The sequence below is a fragment of the Lynx canadensis genome, chromosome B2 (assembly GCF_007474595.2).
Source record: "Lynx canadensis isolate LIC74 chromosome B2, mLynCan4.pri.v2, whole genome shotgun sequence".
Lineage (NCBI taxonomy): Eukaryota > Metazoa > Chordata > Mammalia > Carnivora > Felidae > Lynx > Lynx canadensis.
The window spans coordinates 96468354-96491074 of record NC_044307.1 but is presented as its reverse complement, the minus strand read 5'-3'; the positions used below and the strand labels follow the sequence as shown (position 1 = coordinate 96491074).

General features: G+C 36.3%; 1 protein-coding gene across 2 annotated transcripts in view; it reads left to right on the top strand.

Annotated features, from left to right (window-relative positions):
- Window positions 1–22721, top strand: part of ATG5 (autophagy related 5) — a 128092-nt gene that overhangs the window by 62152 nt on the left and 43219 nt on the right. For both annotated transcript variants that reach the window (XM_030316050.2, XM_030316051.1), the window contains one exon: window positions 12302–12396. In XM_030316050.2, coding sequence (XP_030171910.1) covers window positions 12302–12396 — 95 coding nt within the window. The remainder of the gene's footprint in view (window positions 1–12301; window positions 12397–22721) is intronic.

The following is a 22721-nucleotide window of genomic DNA, read 5'->3' as shown; positions in this document are numbered from 1 at the left end:
CTCACGAACCGTGAGATCATGACCCGAGCCGAAGTCGGACACTCAACTGACTGAGCCACCCAGTCGCCCCTAACTTTTTTTAAATTTTTTTTTTTTCAACGTTTATTTATTTTTGGGACAGAGAGAGACAGAGCATGAACACGGGAGGGGCAGAGAGAGAGGGAGACACAGAATCGGAAACAGGCTCCAGGCTCTGAGCCATCAGCCCAGAGCCCGACGCGGGGCTCGAACCCACAGACCGCGAGATCGTGACCTGGCTGAAGTCGGACGCTTAACCGACTGCGCCACCCAGGCGCCCCGCCCCTAACTTTTTAACAAAGACCTAGACATTAACTTTATTGAAAATTTCAGAATTTCAAGCCCCTTCTCCCCCACTCTTCCACTCCCCACTCCCCTGACCTTCTGTTTACTCTGTGTCTGCGAATGCAGACCAGTTTTGGTTAGCGACTGTGGTAATGACTTCTGGATGTCAGAATTCTGTATATTAGAGATGTTCTTGTTTGAACCAGAGAAGTGACTATAGCTGTACAGCAGTGCTAATTTCTTATTATTCATGTCTCTTCTCTTTGATTGCTGTAGAAACTGTCAAAGATTCAGAAGTTCTTTTATGTGAAAATCACATTTACAATTATTAAACCATGCCAGTATTTTAATTCGTATGCAGAGAGTTGCAAGATTTTAACCCCAAAACTAGAATAGAAATAGTTAATTTAAGAAGTGAATGCAAAATAAACAAATTTTTTCATCTAAGATACAGTGTGTTCCCTCAAGTCCTGATTATTATCTTCAGAGTATCTTTCTGTATAATAAGCATTTCTTGTCACAGGGTCCCTTTAGAATTAAGGCTATCCTTGATATCTGGGCTTTTTTGACATATAGTTTATTTCTTTCCCACTAGAAGGATATCAATAAAATACCCCAAACCGTATTTTTAATTGGAGTTGATTTCATAAAATATTTAACCAAAAATACTTCATTTTGAATTGCTTTAAGCCATAGTGAAAGCTAAACAAGAAAAAGAGCCACAAAAACATGGCTCTTTTTCTTAAACTAGCTTCTTGGTTTTGTTAATATACACCTCAGATTTTTCCCTACAGTATTGTGCTGTTAGCCAGCATTTTTTTTCATTTATTTTAAGGTGAAAAAATTTTTTTAATGTTCATTTATTTTTGTGAAAGAGAGAGCAAGCAGAGGAGGGGCAGAGAGAGAGAGAGAATGAGAGAGAAAGAGAATCCCAAGCAGGCTCCACACTATCAGCGCAGAGCCTGATGTGGGGCTTGAACTCACAAACCATGAGATCATGACTTGAGCTGAAATCAAGAGTTGGGCCCTTAACCGACTGGGCCACCCAAGCACCCCAAGGTGAAATTATTTGTATGTAGGATTTTAAAACTCTGAGAAAACATCTTTTACATATTTTTTTTGCAAGATAAAAAGTATTGATATTTGTCCACTCAAAATGTAAGGAGAGGTTGGATGAGAGAGCAGTCAGTGCTCTCTAATCTCTAGGAAGTAGGAGGAGAAAGAAGACAATTCCATAACCTTATTGAGTTAAGGGGAAAAACTTTAAACTTAAAGTTTTCTCACCCATATTTTTATAATAATTTATTTTCAGGTGTTACTACACTCAAAAGAATACCATATGGCATTTAAATATTTGATTTATAGGGGTGCCTGGGTGGCTCAGTCGGTTAAGCGTCCGACTTCGGCTCAAGTCATGATCTCGCAGTCCGTGGGTTCGAGCCCCGTGTCAGGCTCTGTGCTGACAGCTCAGAGCCTGGAGCCTGTTTCAGATTCTGTGTCTCCCTCTTTCTCTGACCCTCCCCTGTTCATGCTCTCTCTCTGTCTCAAAAATAAATAAATGTTGAAAAAAAAATTTTTTTTAAATATTTGATTTATAAATCAGTAAGTTTAGAAACACTGCTAGAATAATTTCACATTTAGTAACTATTCTCATTGTTACCCTTAGGATTCTTAGAAATCCTGATTAATTTTTTTGCCTTGTAGGGTACATTATATATATGACTTGTCACTAAAAGCTACTGAATACATTTAAAATAATAGTATTTAGTCCAAACTAAACTCATTATAGGACATAATAAAATGTATAAAATACTGGGTGCACCCTATTTTGTAAGGTGTGTATATAATGTTAGGAATCAACTTTGTTTTGGCAATGAATGAGTTATAATTAATTTTGTATTAAATGCCACCTGAATAATCCTAGTAGCTAATAATTGAACTATGATTGAATTTTCCAGTTTCAGACATCATTGTCCTTGTCTCCTTTTAGGAGGTGGTTCCTAATTGAGTGACATTTTCCATTGGTTATCACAGTGCATATCTCCTTATTCTTTGAAAAAATTGTGCCTTCAACGAACATGTTGAAGCAAATAGTATTTATTTCTGCACTAGCTGCTGCTAAGTGTTCAGTATTGTCATCTGTAACTGTGAAAGGAGACAAGATTTGTTAAACTATTATACCTGACACTTCTATGAGTTTTGAAGTCTGGAACTCTGGAGTTTTTGATAACATAAACATTTCATTTGTTAATAATTTCCTGGATTCCTGTTAATTATAGGTCATTGAATATACTCAACTTGGAGTTTTACCAAGCAAGCAGTGTTCTTATTTATAGAAATGTAACTCAAAGTTTTCTGTGATATGGTATTGTATCCCTGAGGGTCTACTGGCTGGATGATATCAGGTAAATAATTTACTTGCTTTGAACCTCAGTTTCCTCCTGTGTAAAATGAGGTTAACTATTCAGTAAGTTGCTATGAAAACCAGACAACATGAAACCCATATAGGGTTTTAATATTTTCTTAATGTTTTTAAAACCCTAGCTAAATTCTGTGCAAGTATGTTTTTACTAATAAAACCCATCTCTGAGGTCTTACTATAATTAGAACCCACAACTTTTCACTCTAGCTTTACTTCAGTGTGTTGTGTTGTTTAATACTGCTTCTTTACCAGCCTGCCTTCAGCATGCTTTTTACTTACATGTCTGTCACATGGTCATCTGCCTTTTAAAGACATGGGGTTGGGGTGGAGAGGACTTGGGCCCTTAAGCACTGCCAGTGCAAGATAAAGGACAAATCAGACCTGTTAGAAGTTGTGATAATTTTACATGTGTCAGTTTGGCTTCTCCAACTACATATTAAGTGAAGGACAGAACCTATTGTGTACTTAATTTATTTTTTTTAATTCTTTACAGCTTTCAGTACTTAATGAAGTACATAGATAGGAGCAGATAGTTTGATAGATTTAACTCTGTGCAGATGCTACAGAGTAAAAACTTGTTTGAGCACTGTGTCACCTTTTCTTTTCTCTTCCATGCCTAGAATTAAACTGGAAACTCATAGAATGAACCATTTGCAAGTTAGGAACTTCTTGTAAAGGGATATTTTTCACGTAGTTACCATGGAGAGGTTAGATGGCTTTCAAATAGAACAGAATTTACCTGGAATTATATTACATTTACTAAACTCTTGTGATGTCCTAGGTCTGGATACTTTTACATGTAGTACCTCAGTAATTCTTCACATGAATTAGGTAAACATTATCAACTTTGAAAAGAAGGAAATGAGCTCACGGAACTAGTAAGAGATGGGACAAGGATTTGAACCTAGACCTCTGATTCTAAAATGATTGTATTTTCCATTACATCTGGGGGTTATTAACTCTGGCTTCATATTAGAATCATCTGAAAGCTTCCAAAAATTACAGTTGCCAGGGCATCTGAAATAAGTGGTCTGGAGTGAGTCCCTGACATTTGTAGTTTTGTAAACTCAGGTGATCGAAGTGAGCATCTGAAGCTGAGGAATGTTGCATTGAACATGGTGTCCCCCACTACCCCCCCCTTTTTAAAACTTTCGTTGTCAGTGAGTATTAATGGAATTTTTCTCATCAAAAGCACAAAGGACTTGCATTAGAATAAAGACAATATCCTGTGTAGTAAACATTGCACAGATATGGTGAACATAATGGATGTATGTTTTTCTCTGCCAGTCTTTCAAAAATTAAAATAGATTTTTGATTTTGTCTTAGGATTTTAGTGTGTTCTCTGAAGTGAAAATGAGCTTGCTGTATTTGTTTCTGGCCTTCTGACTTTAGGAAAGTGATAAGTTTTAATTTAGCCTAAGAGGAAGAACATTTTCTCAATTTACAGTAGCTTTGAAAGGTAATAAATCAGATTATTGGTTATAAATCTACAGGTGATTTACACAGGGATGCATTTAGTTAATTACTCTTGGCTTACCACTGTGCTACAGCTCTGTAAATCTCTGGCAAACAAGCTACTTTAAAGATTGTCTTTTAGATTAAATGAAGACTTAATTATAATTGAAGATCATTCTTTTTTTTATATTTAACATGAGCACATAGAATAAGTTTTTTTTAGCATCATGAAATTTTTGAGTTTTCAGTCCCTTTTATGTAATCATTGGCCCAATTTCAAAATAAATATGAAATAAACTTTTCTTAATTGGCCAGAATACAGTTATTGAATTCTCTCTACTTAAGAATAAAGTCAATTACTGGGATTGACTGTTGGAATACATTAGAGATGTTATAACCTGCAGTTATAGTTTATTGTGATGTTGAAATTAAAATTTACAGTCTGCTTTTTCCAGGTCCTAGTAAGATTAGTTTTCTTTAATTTCCAGCATTATATTTTAAGCCATTTTTAAAGTAACTAGTTTTTTCTGTCTCTGTTTATAGACCTGTGCTGTAAAGTATAACAAATCTGAGCCTCTCATCCTCCCAGATTAACGAGAAACCTCATTTTCCCCCCACCATGCCTGTCCCCTCTCTCATAATATTTTAAGACATGTTAGGAGAAGGAGGGATGAGGAGGAATTGTTATTAGATCTTACAGATAGTAGAGGTAGAACTCTGACTGACCTGCTAAGACTTGAGGACTTAGATGTTTACCTAGATGTTCTTGGACCACTGTTCCTGTCCCCACCACCATTTTATGATATGGCTGGAGATTAATGCAGTTGAAATTGATGGAAGGTGAATGATGACTAAATTGTTCCATAGAGTGAGAAGATAGGTCTTACATGGTAGCAGAAATGGTTGGAGGAAGCAAAAGGGGTCATGAGGAGAATTTGGTATTATAAAGTGTTACAGCTGGATTGTATTATGGCTTTCAATCCCCCACCTGGGTAGCAAAGGCCACTAAGTTGCGTAACTCCAGGAGGCAGCACTCACACAGAGTTGGATGTGAGTGGTGTGAACTTCCTGGCCCTGAGACAGACTGAGTGCTCTGGCAGTCTTGTGATGATGGGGTTTTGGCAGAACCATTTTCCCATACTGGGTTTGACACTTCACACACCTTGCTGCTGAATCTGGAAGCTCAGTGTCTTCTCTTGTTGACTCTGAAGCAGCCTAAGAGATCACTTAAATGTAGTACTTACTTTGTGCAGGATACTGTTGTATTTTGCATGTATTAACTAATTTATGTCCTGGAATGACTTTATGAATATGCACGGTTAATGCCTTCATTTTACAGGCAGTTCCATTCACAGGAAATGAGAAAACAAAGTTTGAACGTATCTTGTTCAAACTTCTGCAGCTATTAAATGACCAAGCTAGGGGGCAAACCCATGCAGTGTGGCTCAAGTGTCTGCTTTTCCCACCATGCTATGTTTCATTAGAGATTCCTTCTTTTTATTGTTCCCCATTCCCCTAAATCAGTCAGTCAGTTATTTAGTCACTTAAACATTGAGCATTTACTTTGTGCCAGGAACTTTCTGGAGCTGAAGACAAAAGGCCTTGCCCTCATGGAACCTATATTTTATTTGGGGGAGAGAGACAAGAAATAATAGACATGTGAATTGGGTGGTTTTAAATAGTGAAAAGTGTTTAGATAGAAAATAGAACATTGCTTTAGTTCTAATTGAGGGGATCTTAGGCGGTGGTACTTCTGTTGTGACTTGAATGATGAGAAAGCAGCAGCTCATATGTGAAGGTTAGAAAGGTAAGGATTCCAGGCTATGAGATGGTACATGCTTGGTGTTTTCTAGGGACAGAAAAGAAAAATCTCATGACTTGGAGCTGAGTAAGTAAACAGATTGGTGGGCAGTGAGATCTCAGAAGGCTTCAGGAGTAGCTGTGTTGCCAGGGGGTGAGAGGGAAAGATGTTACGGTTGCTCGCATGCAGTTTGGGCAGGGAGCAGTCTGCCCCTGTTGCAGGCAATAAGGAGGTTCAGTGGAGTTTTAAGTAATGATTCTAGTACTTCACAAACCGTATTGTTAAAGTATGTCATAAAGCATTGTTCCTTGTGGCCCTTTAGAAACATGGTTGGAAAATTATTCATGTGATTTGCTTTATGTTTTAAAAGACCACTGTGAATGCTATGTAGCAGGGATACAAGTGGAAGGACAGAGTCCAATTAGGCGGTCACAGTGGTTCAGTGAGAGATGACAGTGCTTATGAAAAGTTGTGGCAGTGAATACAGAGAAGAGAAATCATGCTGTCAATATATATGTATTGATTACCCTCCTTGTTGTCAGTTGCCTAGACGGTAGCACTTCTGTTGTAGAGCAGAGAACATGTCTCCTCACAGTTTATTCTAAGACAGTTGATAGTCCTGGTTGAAATTTTCCTGAGATCCAGGTTTTATTACTCTTTTGATTCACTCAAACAACAAATTCCCTAGGGTACAGTCTTCCTGCCAAGATGGGTGTTTCAGTGTGGGATTAGGGATTAGCCTTCTCCAGGACCAGCACTCCTCTCAGCCTTCATGCAGCGCCAGCCATCTGGTCCTGTCGTCTGTCTTCATGATGGATTCTCAGGGACCGTGAAGGCCTTCCAAGGCTTCTTTGCTTTGGTTAGGGCCTCCTCACCAGATCTAGCTCAGGACCTTTAAACCTCAAAGAGAAGGGTTCACAGAAATTGTGTTGAGCAGCATCCAAGCACCAGTGGATGTGTTACTGTGGAGAGATGCTCCCTGCCATGGCTCAGCCAAACACCTGTTAACCCAGGATTCTTTTAATTTGACTTGACTTAGAAGACAAATGAGTTTCAAGATACTGGTCACCTATTTAATGCACAATGTATTTGGCAACCTACCAAGTAATTATTAATTTTTTCCACTCTTGTTTTGCTTTACAAATGTGTTTCCGTATTCCATATGAAGAAATTAATTCAAATAGGTTTATACTTGGATATACTGTCTGTTACATATTTTGAAAGCCTCTGGTCAAAACACTACATGTATTACAAGGCCATTTGTAGTACTGATTTGAATTATACTGTCGATAAGTGCATAACTTTGTAAAGCTGTGATTTTCCACTATTTGATTTTCTCTTCAAGAAAAAGCTTAAAGTCTGTGTTTTATGTGCTGTGATGATCTGACACTTATTTGGGATGCTGTAAGTCTGTTCTTTTTCACATCACAGATGTTAAAAGACTAGGAAGTGGATAGTGTATGCAGGTGGAGGCCATTTCACTCGTTGCTGATAGTGTGAGGGTCCCAGCCAGCCATACCATAATGCTGAATCGAGGCTGAATAGCAATCCCTTAGATGCCCTCCACGTCTCTGGGGGAGCTTTAAGACACACACATTATTTGTGACATTAGAATGTTAAAACTTATTTTGCCTTGAGTTCTTAACTCTCATAAAGCTCAAGTGGAAGAACAGATACAACCTTTAAAACTGCCACTTTTTCTTATAGTTTTTCCCACGTGAGGAACAAAGAATACGAAACTTTATTTTTTAAGGTTCTTAGGGAGATACTTAATTTAAAAAATGTTTTTTTTTTTTTTCTTGGACACATAGGTTGCTCAGTCGGTTAAGCCTGAGTTTGGCTCAGGTCATGATCTCATGGTTTGTGGGTTTGAGCCCCGTGTCAGGCTCTGTGCTGACAGCTCAGAGCCTGGAGCCTGTTTCAGATTCTGTGTCTGTCTCTCTTTCTGCCCCTTCCCCATTTGCGGTCTGTTTCTCAAAAATAAGTAAACATTAAAAAAATAATAAAATAAAAAATGTTTTTCCTGAACTTTTAAAAATTCCTAAGACCAATGTAGAAGCTTAATTCAGTAAAAAGAAAGAAAAGTTGGTGGCCACCAGGATCTTGAGGAATTCTATTTTTAATGTCTTTATTTAGAAAATAGATTCACTTTCTGTAAGACAGTCCTTCAGTTATGTGATTCTTAATTTTGTAGCCCTCCTAAATGAGTAAGCTAAGTTTAAAAAACAGAAACTGACTTACCATATTGCTAATAGCTCTGGCAAGAAGGATGTTATCTTCCCTTCTCCCATTCTTCGAATAGGCTAAGTGACTGCTAGTTTTAATTTTCAACTATGCAGTTGTTGGTTTTCTTTTACAATTAGAGCTGAGTTAATTTGAAAGTTCTTGAAATTGATGTATATTTACCTATAAGGGCCGTTTAAAAAACAAATAAAGACCATTATGCTTCTTTAACTTGTAGGTACTGTTTTCATGACTGGTAATTAACTTTTATGACTTAATTATAATAACTAATGGCATAGTTATATTCAAAGTGTTGCTTGGTAACAGGTCAGTATGTTCTTGATTCATTATTATGTAGAAAGTTAGCAATGCATCCTAACTCCAGCTTTATTGTAGTTATTGACTAGGGGTTGGAAGAGATACTGATATTACAAAATTCAGTGTGAATGATGATTAGTTATATACTCAATCTCAGGACTGATTTTCTTTTAATTCCTTCTATTTGTATATTTCTTGTTAATAACTTTGGCTTATAAAAGATTATTCTCGGTTGGAATATTTTTAGTATTGTTAAGGAAATACCTGTTTTATGTAAGAACATAACAGTTTTATAAGAAGATTAAAAGCTACTATTAATACAGATCTTTCATTATGTCTTTATTCCTTTTAAACATAGTTGTATCAGACTGAGTCCAGTCAGGAGATAGAAACCACACAGAGGGTTAAGCAGGGTAAGTTTCATATGAAGAATTATTAAACTCTGATAAAAGAGTGACTGTAAGATATAAGAAAACTGCATATATGGTACTCTAGGGCCAAGGGAGGAAAGTCACACTTACATAGAGCCTCTTCCCCAAGGCTGGATTTAGAACTTGTTGGAAAAGGTATAGATCAGTCCACTGGACTAGTAGAGAAGTTCACTCTTTTGCCCACACTGGAGCTAGTCTGCAGTCACTGGGCAGTCAGGACAACCTGGAGCACAGTCCACTAGCAGCAAGTGGACTGGGCATGCAGACAGAGTGGCAGCTCAATGGGAAGCTGCAAGTAGGCCACCCATGTGGGCCTCCAGAGGAAACCAGGGGCTCACGGGGTCTGGAGGTCTTCAGTGTGCCTATGCAAACAGGAACCTCTTTCTCTGGCAGTGACCTTTTAGGACTCTACTGAGAAAGCTTAATGTGGCTGTCAGAGTGGAAATACTTCAATTGTGTCCATTATGGCAGGACATCCACGAAAGGGTGAGTTTGAAGCAGAGAGTCATTAAGTTGATAATGGGCACAATGATGTTCATTTTTTCCAGTTTCTTTTTTTTGCCATGTAGGTATGTAAAAACTTTTTTACTAAATTACCTGTCTGTACTTCTTACTGTTTGTGTTTGCTTTCCTTCCTTTAGCCCTATTGACATTTTGGGTCAGATAATTCTCGGTTGGGGGCAGGGGGGCTGTCCTGTGCATTGTGGTGTGTTTAGCGGCATCCCTGGCCTCTACTCAGTAAATGCTAGTATCACACGTAAACAGTTGTGACGACCAGAAATTTCTCCAGCAAAAATCTCTCCTGGTTAAGAACCACTGCTTTAAAAAACACTGTTAGAAACAGTCCATAAAGTTTCATAAAGTTTCATAAAGTCTCATAAAGTTTTGCTTGTGATTTTTAGCAAATTCTGTTTCGATAAAAGAAGGCATCTCAAATAATTATAAAATTGTGTTTTTGGAGGAGGTATCAGAAACTAAGTGAACCTCTTTATTTCATCTATAAATGAATTAGTCAATTTTCAATTGATTGTTTCTACTCGCCTAGCTATTTGGTTGTATACCTGGGATTGGAACCCAAAATGTTTTCAATAAAAGGCTATGCATATAGTATTCTCTTGTTCATTCTTTGACCCAAGAGCATATGTTATGCCTGCACTTTCCCAGGTGCTAGAGACTTGATGATGGGGTTGTGCATAAAATTTCAGGTTTGCGTGAAGAATCATTTCATTTAGCTATCACATTCTTTCTGGATACTTGATGATAGAAAGGTGTTTTTAAAAAAGCATTGAAAGAATAATTCATTCATATATGAAAGGACTGTGGTTAAAGGAGCTACTCTTAGCATTAATGCAGTTTTGTGGTTGCAACTGTTGAAATGGTTGTGGGCTTTGAATCAGAAGACTGAGCATCTGGTCTTGGTTCTTCATGAAACTCATAACCTGGGCCTTCGTTGTCATCTGTGAAATTATGCTGGACTAACTGGATTCCGAGTTACCTATCATACCTGTTCTGATATGGTGTGAACTCCCAGGTCGGAGTTGAGGATGAGAGTAGAGAAGGCCTAGAGACTGTCACAGTCCTCTAGGACAGGGATACGAGAAGCATCTAAGCTTTATTCTCTTACGGAAGTATGATGGCCTAAACAGTATTGACAGATTGGCAGTAAATTAGATTGAGATGAGTCTAGTAGTAGAGAATGTGCTTTAATACCAAGCTGATCCCAAATTCTTGTACTGTTCATGTGCTTTACAGAGATCTGATTCTGAGATAAATTTCTGAGTATAAAAAATAATTTTAAGGTAGGATTCTGGGTAAGTCGAGAGGAGTTACTTAAAAAACAACACATAGAATGGGGAAAAAATATTTGTGTAGATTTATCAGTAAGGGACTTGTATCCAGAATACATTAAAAAAAAAAATCTTACAACTCAACAATAAAAAGACAACCCACTTAGGGGACAAAGGATTTGATAGACATTTCTCCAAAATAAATATGTAAATGGCCAGTAAACAAAAGATGCTCAACATAGTCGTTAGAGAATACAAGTCAAAACTATACGGGGATACCACTTCAGACCCACCAGTGTGACTGTAATAAAAAAGGCAGGCAATAACAGGTGTAGACATGGATATGGACAAATTGGAACGCTCATATATTGCTGGTGAGAATGTAAAATGCATCGTCTTTGGAAAGCAGTTTGGCAGTTTCTGAAAATATTGTTATCATATAGCAGTTAAACAGTTATCATAGAACTCAGCATATCATAGAACTCAGTTTTCCAAGCAAATTGAAGATCCGCATCCAACACAAAAGCTTGTACGTGAATGTTCATAGCATAGTAGCATTATTCATAGTAACCAAAAAAAGGGAAACAACTCAAATGTCCATGAACTGATGAATGGGTAAACAAAACAAAACAAAAAATAGATCTCCATACAATGAAGTACTATTTGGCCATAAAAATGAATGAAATTTCATTTATGCTATAGCATAACTGAACCTCGGAAACAAGCTAAGAAAAAAAACAGATACAAAAGTCAACATATTGTATGATTCCATTTACATGAAATGTCTGGAATAAAGATTAATGATATCTAGGCGATAGGAAGAGAGGGAAAGGGGGTAACTATTAATGGGTATGGGGTTTTTTTTGGTAGGATGAAAATGTTCTGAAATTAGATACTGACAGTGGTTGTTCAGCTCTGAATATACTAAAAGCCACTGAGTTGTACACTTTAAAATGGTGAATTTTATGGTATGTGAATTATATCTCAGTAAAGTGGTTTTTTTTTAATTGAGCCTGAAAATTTTAAAAAGGAATTATTTAATCACTCTGAGATTAAGCTATAGTTGACAGTTATTTCTTAACTACCGGTTCCACATTTCTTTCAAACCCTTTCCTGTATTTTTGTCTTTTTGCTGTTTAATGTTTATTGTGTTTGGTGTTTTGGCTTTGTTTCTTTAAATAAGTTCTGGTTAAAATTTAGATCACTTGAAGTTGTCCTTTAACAGTTTAGACAGTAGGAATAGGACCAAGGGAATCTAGACATTCATCCCTATGTGATGTTATTTTGCCTTGATAACACAAGTAGTCATAACCTGTTCAGGGTTTCTTTTATGAGATAAAATGTCTATGCAAAAATCTAGGAGGAGGAAGCAATAATGTAGACAAAATTAATTTTATATTTTGCCTTATGTTTAGTTATGGAAAGATAAGTTTAAGAAAAAATAATATGTAAATGAAACTTTTTCAGAAATGTCTAAGGGTTTTTAATAACTTTCATTTCTTTATGTGAGGCTTTAAAGTTATAATGTTCATTTTTAATAATAAATAATTTATCATTACAGACAGATTTGATCAGTTTTGGGCCATCAACCGGAAACTCATGGAATATCCTGCAGAAGAAAATGGATTTCGTTATATCCCTTTTAGAATATATCAGGTAGGAAGTAGTGTTTTTAATGATACCAGCTTGTGAATGCCTCAGACATCTTACTTCTTGAAGTGGTGTAATCCAAAACTCTTTAAATTGGCATAGTAACTGAAGAGTATTGATTAGTCGATCTTCCCAGATCTTTATCTTTTGGTGACAATCACAGCAGAAACCACGCTGAGATATTTGGTTGATCCTCATTATTTGCAATATTTGCTTGCTTTCTAAAATTTATCTGTGACCAGAGTCAGTACTCAGCAGTGCGCTCATGGACATGTGTGGAACTTCAAAAAATTTGGTTTGCCCGGCATGCACATTTTCAGCAATGCCATACCTTCTTATTTCTGTTCTTTTCCCAGTTGTTGTTTTTCATGCTTTTGTGCTTTTTTTGGTGATTTGTTTAAAATTGCTCCCAAGAGCAGTGCTAAAGTGTCATCTTTAAACAGAAACACACATAAAACAAGGTTATGTGTTGATCAGTTGAAGAACGTGTTGTGACCAGAGGCTCACAGTATCCCAACCCTGTATTTCTCCCAGGGACAGTGGTTCAAATATTTGCTGATTTAGCGTTTGCAGTGATTTTATAAAATGTAGCTACCACAAATAAAGAGAATCGACCTATTTGTTTTAACAGTGAGGCTTTATTTAGTGTTGTACAACAAAGTAGATAGTAGGCTTTCCTTATAGCACAATTTCTTAGGTAAAGAAACTCCTTTTCTGTAGAGTACTTCAGAGCTTGTAAGTGCTTTACATATAGCAAATACTTTGTGAATATTTGTTGAGTGAATGGTATTCCAGAAAGTGAGTTACCTACTATCACAAAGAAGTCGTTGGGAATAGGAATTGGAACATAATATCATAGACATGGACTCTAATCTAGCAAGATTTCCATTCAAACTCAGAGAGATTATGTCATAACTTCCCCTTGGTAGCCATTTTCAGTATCCCACAGTCTTTACTCGTAGTTACTTCTGTAGTATTTTTTAAATATTTAAAGAGCCATCAATCACATAACTGTATTAAAGAGGAAAACAAATTATCTAATTGAAAGCAAGTAAAAGCCCACTACACTCAAAGAATGAAATAATTTAAATAAGGTTTCTTTTCATTGATTTCATTAACATAATGGCAAATAGGCTATTTTTAGATCATGGATTCGTAATATGTACAATAGAAATAAAATGGGAAAAATTCCTGTTGGAATAAGACCAGATGATCTAGTTAGCCACACATCTATGCTTTCTTTTTTTAAATTCCACAAGTCTTTGTCAAGCACAGATATTATACAGTGGGTTTGGAAATACTATAGTTTATTTATTTATGCATAATCCAGAATTGTGAAGAATCCGAAGCAATTTATACAAATATATAATCAAAACAAAAAAGAATTTGAAGTCAGAGCCATGCATCATAAAAAAAAAAAAAATCTGAGGGAATGTACAAGAATTTATAATCACAAAGTAGAAAAGAATTTAAAATCAAAATCACCGAAAATAAAAAATAGAAACTCAGCGTGAGATTATATAAGCTTTGACTGAGTGAGATACTCAAGTTTATTAAAATTGACCTGCAGATTTGACCCTGAGTGTCCTTGTATCCAAAACAAGGGAAAAGAAATGTGATAACATTTTTTTCCCCATCATACATAAAAGGAAAACTTACTAGGTCATTAGGGAAAGCTAAACTTTCTTGGGCATTATATAGGAAAGAAATTTCTCATGTGGCTTCATTTATAAGGAGTAGGGCAATGTTTTTTATAACCTCCCCACAGTAAAAATATAGTAGTTTTCATAAAGCTGCTTCCTAAAGTGTTATTCAGCAGTAGCTGAAGACAATGAATTATAAGTCACAGATCATCCACAGTATAATAAAGACTTGGATAAAGTAATTGGAAGGCTAGGACTGAAAAGATTTTTAGGTTGTTTTGTTGAAGAATGTTTTTATCAAATTAGAAGGAAAGTAAGCGTGGAGCAAAGCATTTGGGGATTGGTATTCACAGTAAAGGTTAACCTGGCAGAGGAGAGGTTTACAGAGAACTGCAAAGGGAAAGAACGAGAAAAATTATTGCTGCTCACATGGGAAAGCCTCAGTCTTTTCTGTGTTGCAAGGAATAAAGCCACCTGCTGAAAAGAGGGCTGGTAGCAGTTTTGGACACTGTTCTGTTTGACAGTGGGCAAGTAGAAGAGTTCCTATAGTTGCATAAAATGATGTGAGAAAGAAAGATGGCAGGAAGCCTAGCTATGTTGAGAGAAGAAATGTCTCATGTTAGATGACTCTGTACTGACCACCTGGGCATTCTATAAGAGAAACTTCTGCAGAGCTAGATTTAGGAGTGATATGCTTTAGCTCTTCCATAAAGAAAAGCCAAAATGAAGCCAGATTTTATGGACTCTAAGTATAATACTTTTAGTGAGTAGGATTCGTGTAGTCCATAATCTCATAGAGGGAGTCTGCTTTACTTCTTCATGGATATTGGTGGTTAAAGTACATTTTAAAAACAATAGCAGAGTAATCCTTAAGTTTTCTGAGTGGATTTCAAAAATTAAAAAAAAAAAGTTTAAGTAAGCCCTACACCCAATGTGGGGTTTGAACTCACGACCTTGAGATCAGGAGTCATATGCTCTGCTGACTGAGACAGCCAGGCCCCCCTCAAAAGTGGTTTTTAAGCAGCAGCCCACTTTAGGGCCAAGCTTGGGAGGGGACAAATGGGACTGGGTCAGGTGGCTTGACTCCTTTCCTCCTGGGACTGGACAGTCTGAAACTTGCCTTTCTATCTATGCCAAGACAGATTCAGGTGCTTTGCCCAAGTTAGATAGTTCTTGATCTAGCTAGCATTCTGGATACACTACTACCCTCAAAATGTTAGTGTTATCTTTGAAGGCAAGATTGGATTAAAAAAATCTGTGTAGTAGGATTTAGCACAGTCTTTCATATACTGTGAGTGCTTTATAATTACTTAATTTAAGGTGTTAAATTAATAGGGTGTTAAAAAGCACCAAAGATCATATAATTTTAAAGCTGAAAAATAGACTTTTTAAAAAGTTAAATAATCCCAAACTGAAATAGCTAGCTGTTTTCTTTGGATTTAAATGTATAACAGTGGAAAAGAGCTAGAAGCTTTGGAAGGGTTAAAACAGCTGTGTACGATAGAGCAAGATCACAGTTTTGCTTTATTCACTTAGTAGAGAATTATTTTGGCCTCTTTCTGCTTCGGTTTCATAGTCTGACAATTTGACTTACATGTAAACCTCACTGAGCTCAGAAGGTTCGAAAAGGTTTGAGACATAAAGGCTAAACTAAGTACTTTTCTTTAAAAAATAAAGTTGTATTTCCAGAAAGAGCACTGAACTAGAAGGCAGGGCCTCCAGGATTCTGGGAGGTCTGACACTGACCTTGGTGGGCCTTTGTTTCCTCATACATAAAATGAAAGGGGCATGACTGAATGAATTTATATATCTGGTTAAAGTTTTTCTCCAAAGAAGCCATATTACAGGTTTATATAATTCTGTCAGTGACACTCTTATTTTTTAAAACATTTTAAACTCCTCACTTCAGAGCAAATTTATCATTTTTACAGCAAACATAGTCCTTTCCTTTATGGGATTGCTTTGACTGAAGTCCTTTATTGTACTGTATGACTTTTAATCACTTCTAAAAATGAAATTTATACTCTCTAAGTGGTTTATCTTTTTCATGAAGGCAGGGCAGTTGTTTTGTTCATGCTGTGTGTCCAGGGTCTTAGAAAAGTGCCTGGCATGTAGTAGGCATTTGTGAATATTTGTTCATTCATTAAATCATTCCATCTGTCATTAGTAGTTGATTTCGGGCTATTCTGTTGTACCACGAGCTCCATAGTAACGTACCATAATGCATTCCCAGACCCTAGCAAATTATCTTACTTGTGGCATTTAGTTAAATAAAATATACCACAAACTCTAAAGGCATTCTCAAAAGAGGAGTTTCAAAACTATTTTGAGATTTATACCTTTTAGCAGTTACTTAGATAGGTAGGTTCTGGCTTGTATACTTTACTGTAGTTTCTATGCTGTGAATACTTGACGCTCTGATAGGGAAAGTATGTTATATAATCATCATTTATTGTGGGGTTATTACTGTTAGAATAATGGTGCAGATGTACAGAGCGGGAGGTGTGCCTTTCCGTGTGTATGTTATGTTCTGGGAAAAATTGTCAAATGTATTCATACCTTTTGTTGTGGTGTCACAACACAGAAGGATTTAGAGAAGGATTTAGAGAGAATGCGAGGGGGAGGGAAGAGAAAGAGAGAATGTGTGTGTGAAAGAGAAAATGGTTTTATAAAGTTCTATAATTAGATTGAAAGTGGGAAGCTCGAGAATTCTTGAAATTTGCTTGACGAAATGTGGCTGCCAGGTGGGGACTTTGTTAGGAAAGAGCTTGCTGCCTGATCTTTCCTGTGCCAACAAGTTGGCAGTTTCTCCTCAGATAGGAGGAGCTGACTTTCCTGTTGGTCTTACCCCTTTCCAGCTAGGTTCTTATTTGAATTTGAGTAAAATTTTAGGAGTAAGGTATGTAAGTGAATATAAAAATTTAGGAGTCTTAGTTTTGCCCATTCTTAGTTTTGCCATTCCTCACTTTTCCCATTTCTTTATATGTTTGAATCCTCATTCATGCCTTGACCAAAGGAAGATGGGTTCTGCTTCCTGTTTTCCTAATTGAACACTCTCGAGGGGAATACAGGTTATCTGTTGCGGACTCCTTTACAGCTGATATTAGTTCATATGGTAGGATATTCCATTAAGTGTAGCTTTCACTTATGCAGTGTTTTGATTAGTCTGAACCTTTCATTTCTTTCATAGTAGATATAAATCTCTGTACTGAGAACTTAAATTAGTAATAAGTTTAAGCAGTACCTGAAACTCTAGGTTTATTAAGATAAATGAAAGACATCATTTTTACTAAAATATTTTTCTTTGCAGAAAATAATAAAATTCCTCTGTAGCAAGGGGTGTGAAAAGGAAGGGGCACTGAGCATGCTTAAATCATACTCACTTCATCTTTTGAAGCCTCAGAACCACCATATGATGTAGGTATCATCATCTGATTTTACATGAGGAAGCTGAAGCCCAGGGTTTTCAGTCGCTTGCTCAGGGGTACACAAATGAAACACGGAAGAGCCAAAATCAGACCTAGGTGAGACTTAAAAAGTATAATTTTACGTATAAAATGAGGTTTACAGAATTTTCAGGATAGAATTATCACATAAAGTCCACCTCAACTAAATAAATTGATAGAAACCTAGAAGTCTTCTAACTGGTGATACTCTGTAAAGGCTGGCTTTTGTCCAGACTGTTGGGAAAACTCCGTTGTTTTTCATCTGTAGTTTGATTGTCATGGGCTCAAAATGACTACAATCTAGCGACAGACTTTTAGCGGTACAAGTAAAATAGGTACAAAAGTAGTCTAGAGAGCCATTATAGACCAACATGTGTCATTTCTGTCATTTACATAACAGTTTAGTTTGGTGTCTGAGTTTCAGGTCTGTGTTCCTGAAATCCAGGTGCTTTGTATTAGCTGGTATTCTAGAGATGAGGTTGAAGGCAGAAAGTGTTTCAGAAATGTAACCTAAATGTCATTTAGAATAGCACACGTAAACAGATGGTGATTAATGGAGATATCTGTTAAAAAGACTTGTAAAGTGACGGTGAAGTCCTTAGGCGTTGGTATTTAGGTTGTAGAGTGAAATTAGACATGTTTTGTTGTGTTTTTCAAGAAGCAATGGATTCATAAATGTTATCCTGCCAAAATACTTTGCATAAGAAAAGTTTATTTTATTCAGTTATTCGTTCATTCATTCAAGTTCATGGACTCACAGATATTTGCATGCCATGCCCTGTGCTACGCATGGGGGATACAAATGTTGGTTAATATCCTGCATCACCCTTTACAGAGCTTGTAGTTTAAAGGTGGAAGGTAATCAAGTAAGTGTACAAACAAATGTAAAATCACCACTGTCATTGGTGCTGGGAAGCAGAGGTAGGTATACAACAAAAGCCTCAATCCTCTAGGGAGAGTTTGATCTAGTTTGGGAGGGCAGAGAAGGCTTTGTTGGTGCAGTGTTGTAGCTCTTGGAGAATCAACAGGTGGGTGGAATTAAGGAAGGCAAAGAGTGATGATAAGAGCTTTGTAGGCAGAGAGGACCTTTTAGGTGTTGAACACAGAGTTGGGGGAAAATAAGGCTGCAAATGTCAGGGTTAGACTATATTATGGAGTGTTCTTTTTATTTTCTGAAGAATTTTAGTAATATCCATATTATCTGAATATCCAAATTTGTTCAATAAAGCTTACCTAATCACCTACTTTGTTCTTTATAGAAGTTATAAATAAACTTATTTATAGAAGTTACAAATAAATTCAGAGAATCCTCTTAGGAGCAACATAACTGTTTTTAGTTTTAAACAAAAACATGAAGCTGATAAACGATGCTTATTTTCTAATGAGGTTAATTAATGATTCTTAGTTGTTTTTTGGCAGTTGTTCATCAGTTAAATGATGTCAGAGTTTAACTTGGCAATTCCTGGACTGAAGAAGGAGTCAAAATTTTAGATTCTGTTTGCTTTCAGAAATGCTGATTTATGAATTTTGAAAAGTCAAAACAGCAGAAATGTGTGGCAAATTATGGTGGTGTTTATTCAGATTCCTTCTCTGGGGTTATGGCAGTTTGAGTGAGAAATTGCAATTCTGTTCTTTTGTTGTTTCCCATTTTAGTTGATACCTTGCACTAACATGCAGCAGAAAAGGCCAGAGAAAAAGAACAGGGACTTACTATGTGGTAAAGTGAATAGTAATTTTGTTTTTCATTTCAAAAAGAAACACTGAGTAATTTGTAATACATTTTGAACTGTGTAAAGATATTTAATATCTTTAATAGGATAGAATGTATTCTCTGTTCTGCAGTTGAACATATGTTACTTAGTTTTTTTTTTGCGAGTTATTTTCAGTACCTTTCCTTAAAATTAAAAAACAAACCTTTTGATGGTAGCAAAATACATGCAAAATTTACTGTCTTAACTATTTTTAAGTATATGCTTCAGTAGTGTTAAATACGGTCTCTAAAACATTTTCGTGTTGCAAAACTGAAACTCCATACCCATTAAACACCAACTATGAATTTGATTACTCTAGGTACCTCATATAAGTGAAGTCATAAAGTATTTTGTGTGTGTGTGACTTGCTTATATTACTTAGCATATTGTCCTCAGTGTTCGTCCATGCTGTAGCCTGCATGTATACACCATGTTTTATGTATCCATTCATGGGCACTAGAGTTGCCTCCACCTTTTGGCTGTTGTGAATAATACTGCTATGAATACGGGTATGTTAGGGTTTTCCAGAGAAACAGAACCAACTGGATGCAGGGAGAGAAAAAGAAATTTATTTTAAAGAATTACTTCACATGACTGGCGAGGTTGGTGAACCCAAAATTTGATGGAATAGGGTGGCAAGCTCGAGACTTAGGGAAAAGTACAGTTTGAGTCCAATGGCAGTCTTCTGGCAGAATCCCTTCTTGCTCAAAGGAGGTCAGTCTTTGTTTTATTAAAGCCTTCAACTGATTGGGTGACACTGACCCACATTTTGGGGGATACTTTGTTTTACTCAGAGTTCACCAATTTAAATGTTAACCTCATCTAAAAAACACCTCCACAGAAATATCCACAATAATATTTGACCAAATATCTGGGCATCACAGCCCAACCAAGTTGACACAGAAAATTTACCATCACAGTAGGTGTACGGATATCTTTTTGAGACTCTACTTTCTTTTCTTTTGGGTATATACCCAGAAGTAGAATTGCTGAATCATATTGTTAATTCTATTTTTAAATTTTTAAGGAGCTGCCATACTGTTTTCCGTAGTAGCTGCACCATTTTACATTCCTACCAGTAGTGCACAAAGGTTCCAATTTCTCTACGTCTTCACCAGCACTTACTACTTTGTTTTTTGGTTTTTGTTTGTTTGTGTTTGATATTATGTTTAGATGAAATATAGCCAGAATATGTGTGTGTGTATGTACACACACACACACACACACACACACGTATGTATACGTATACACACATATACATACATATATGTATGTATACATATATGTACACACATATATGTGTGTATGTGTGTACATATATAGGTATGTATGTATACACCTGCAGGTTGTACACTGTTTTCTGACCTAGCTTTTCTTATAAGATAGATTTAGAGAAATACAGCTTTCCCACCACCCCACTTCTAGCTGCTGACTTATTGATAAGATCATTTATTAAATAATGTTTGGTAAACTTCTTTCTTGAAGAGCCAGATAGTAAATATTTTTGGCTTTGCAGGCCAGATGGTCTCTGTTGCACCTGTATAACTCTGTAGCTAGAAAGTAGCCACAATTTACAGATGATGGACATGACTGTGTTCCAGTAAAACTTTATTTACAGAAACAGGTGAAGGGCACAATTTGACTTACAGGCAATAGTGATATAAACTATCCTTTTCTACTGGATAAAAATGCCACCTCTGCTTTATATTAAAGTATTTTGACTACTGGGATCTATTTTTGGGTTCCCTATTTTGTTCCATTGGTATATTTGTCTATTCATAAGCTGGTATTATTTTTATTTGATTTTATTTAGTTTTCTGATACCTACTGGGGAAATTCATCCCTTACCTTTTTTTTTTTTTTAAATACTTTCCATGTTTATTCTCTGTCATTACCTCTTTTTTTTTTTTTTTAAGTTTATTTATTTATTTTGAGACAGAGATAGCACAAGTCGGGGAGGGGCAGAGAGAGAGGGAGAGAAAAAGAATCCCAAGCAGGCCCTGTGCTGCCAGCCTGCATCCATTAAAGCCGTGAGATCCACCCACAAAGCCATGAGATCATGACCTGAGCTGAAACCAAGAGTCGGATGCTTAACCCACTGAGCCACCTAGGCGCCCTGTCATTAACTTGTTTACATGACTTTTATAATAATTTTATCAACTTCCCATAGCATCTTGTATGGTTGAAAGTGGAAATACATTAAATTTGTATTTTTAATTTTGGTAGGATTCACCTCTTCATGTTATTAAGTCTTCTCAGATAGGAACATAATACATCTCTCTTATTATTCAGATTTTATGTTCTTTGTAGATTTTAAAATTTTCTTCAAATAAGCCCTCCCTGTACCTTTCTTTTTCTTTTATTTTAGGTGTTTTATAGGTGTTATTTTTATTCCATTTCCATTTCTACATATTTTTACAGGTGTTTTGTAGGTATTGTTTTTCTTTATTTCATTTCCATTTCTACATATTTTTTACACTGGTTAAAAAAAAGCAAAAACAAAAACACCTTCCCACCAATTTTTTTATTGACCATTTCTTTTTCTTGCTTTATTGCATTGCTATTATTACATTGCCAAGATACTATTGAACAGTAATGATCCTAGCAGACATTTCTGTTTGGTTTCTGGTATTCATTGATATGGTTTTAATATTTCATCATTTAGAATGATACATAGCCTTTATCAAATTAAACTAATTTCCTTCTAGATTTTAAAATTAGAAATGGATGCTAAATTATTGACTAATTAAGTTACTGCTTTTTCCCCTTTTTGTCCTTTTTAATTTGGTACTTCTGTTTATGTTGACCTTCTCTTTCCTGAAGTTCATAATCATATTATTATAAGATCCTACCCATTTTCTTCACTGTGACACTCTCACTGCTTTTCCTTTCCATAAGATGAAACCTTTAGAATTTCTCTTCCCTGTATCCTCCAGTCTTCTACTATACAGAGACCTTTATACCACTTTAACTTCTGGGTTTCTTAATGCCTGGTTTTTTCCTGAATAGTTTAGAATCTTCACTTTTACGCTGTTACTAGATTTTCCGTTGCAGGTTCTGCCTGCCTTTTCAAGGATACTGTTTAACATTTATATTTCATATCCCAGATATTCTGTCAATATTCAAGGTATCAGTTTCTGATAGAGCTTTTGGTAGAAATCTCTGCCTGGTCATCTCTTTCTTTCCCTGCCTCAAGAGTAAAAAGGATCCAACCTTTTAATCAGCTTTTCCTTAGCTTTTGGAGTCTTTATGCTTACTGCTCCATAGTCTCTTGTCCACCCAGAGAGAACACTGCAGAGGTTTATAGTTCCCTCCATGTAGTCCCTGCCTGGCTACTCACCCCAGCAGCTGCTTTAGCCCAGGAGAGCTGTGGTATTGGGTGGGAGTCAGAGGTGGGAGTAGAGGCGAAAAGAGGAAGTACACTAAGCTTCCTCACTCCCAGAATACCCTTCATGTATAGTGGCTAATATGTTATTTTTTATATAAAGAAT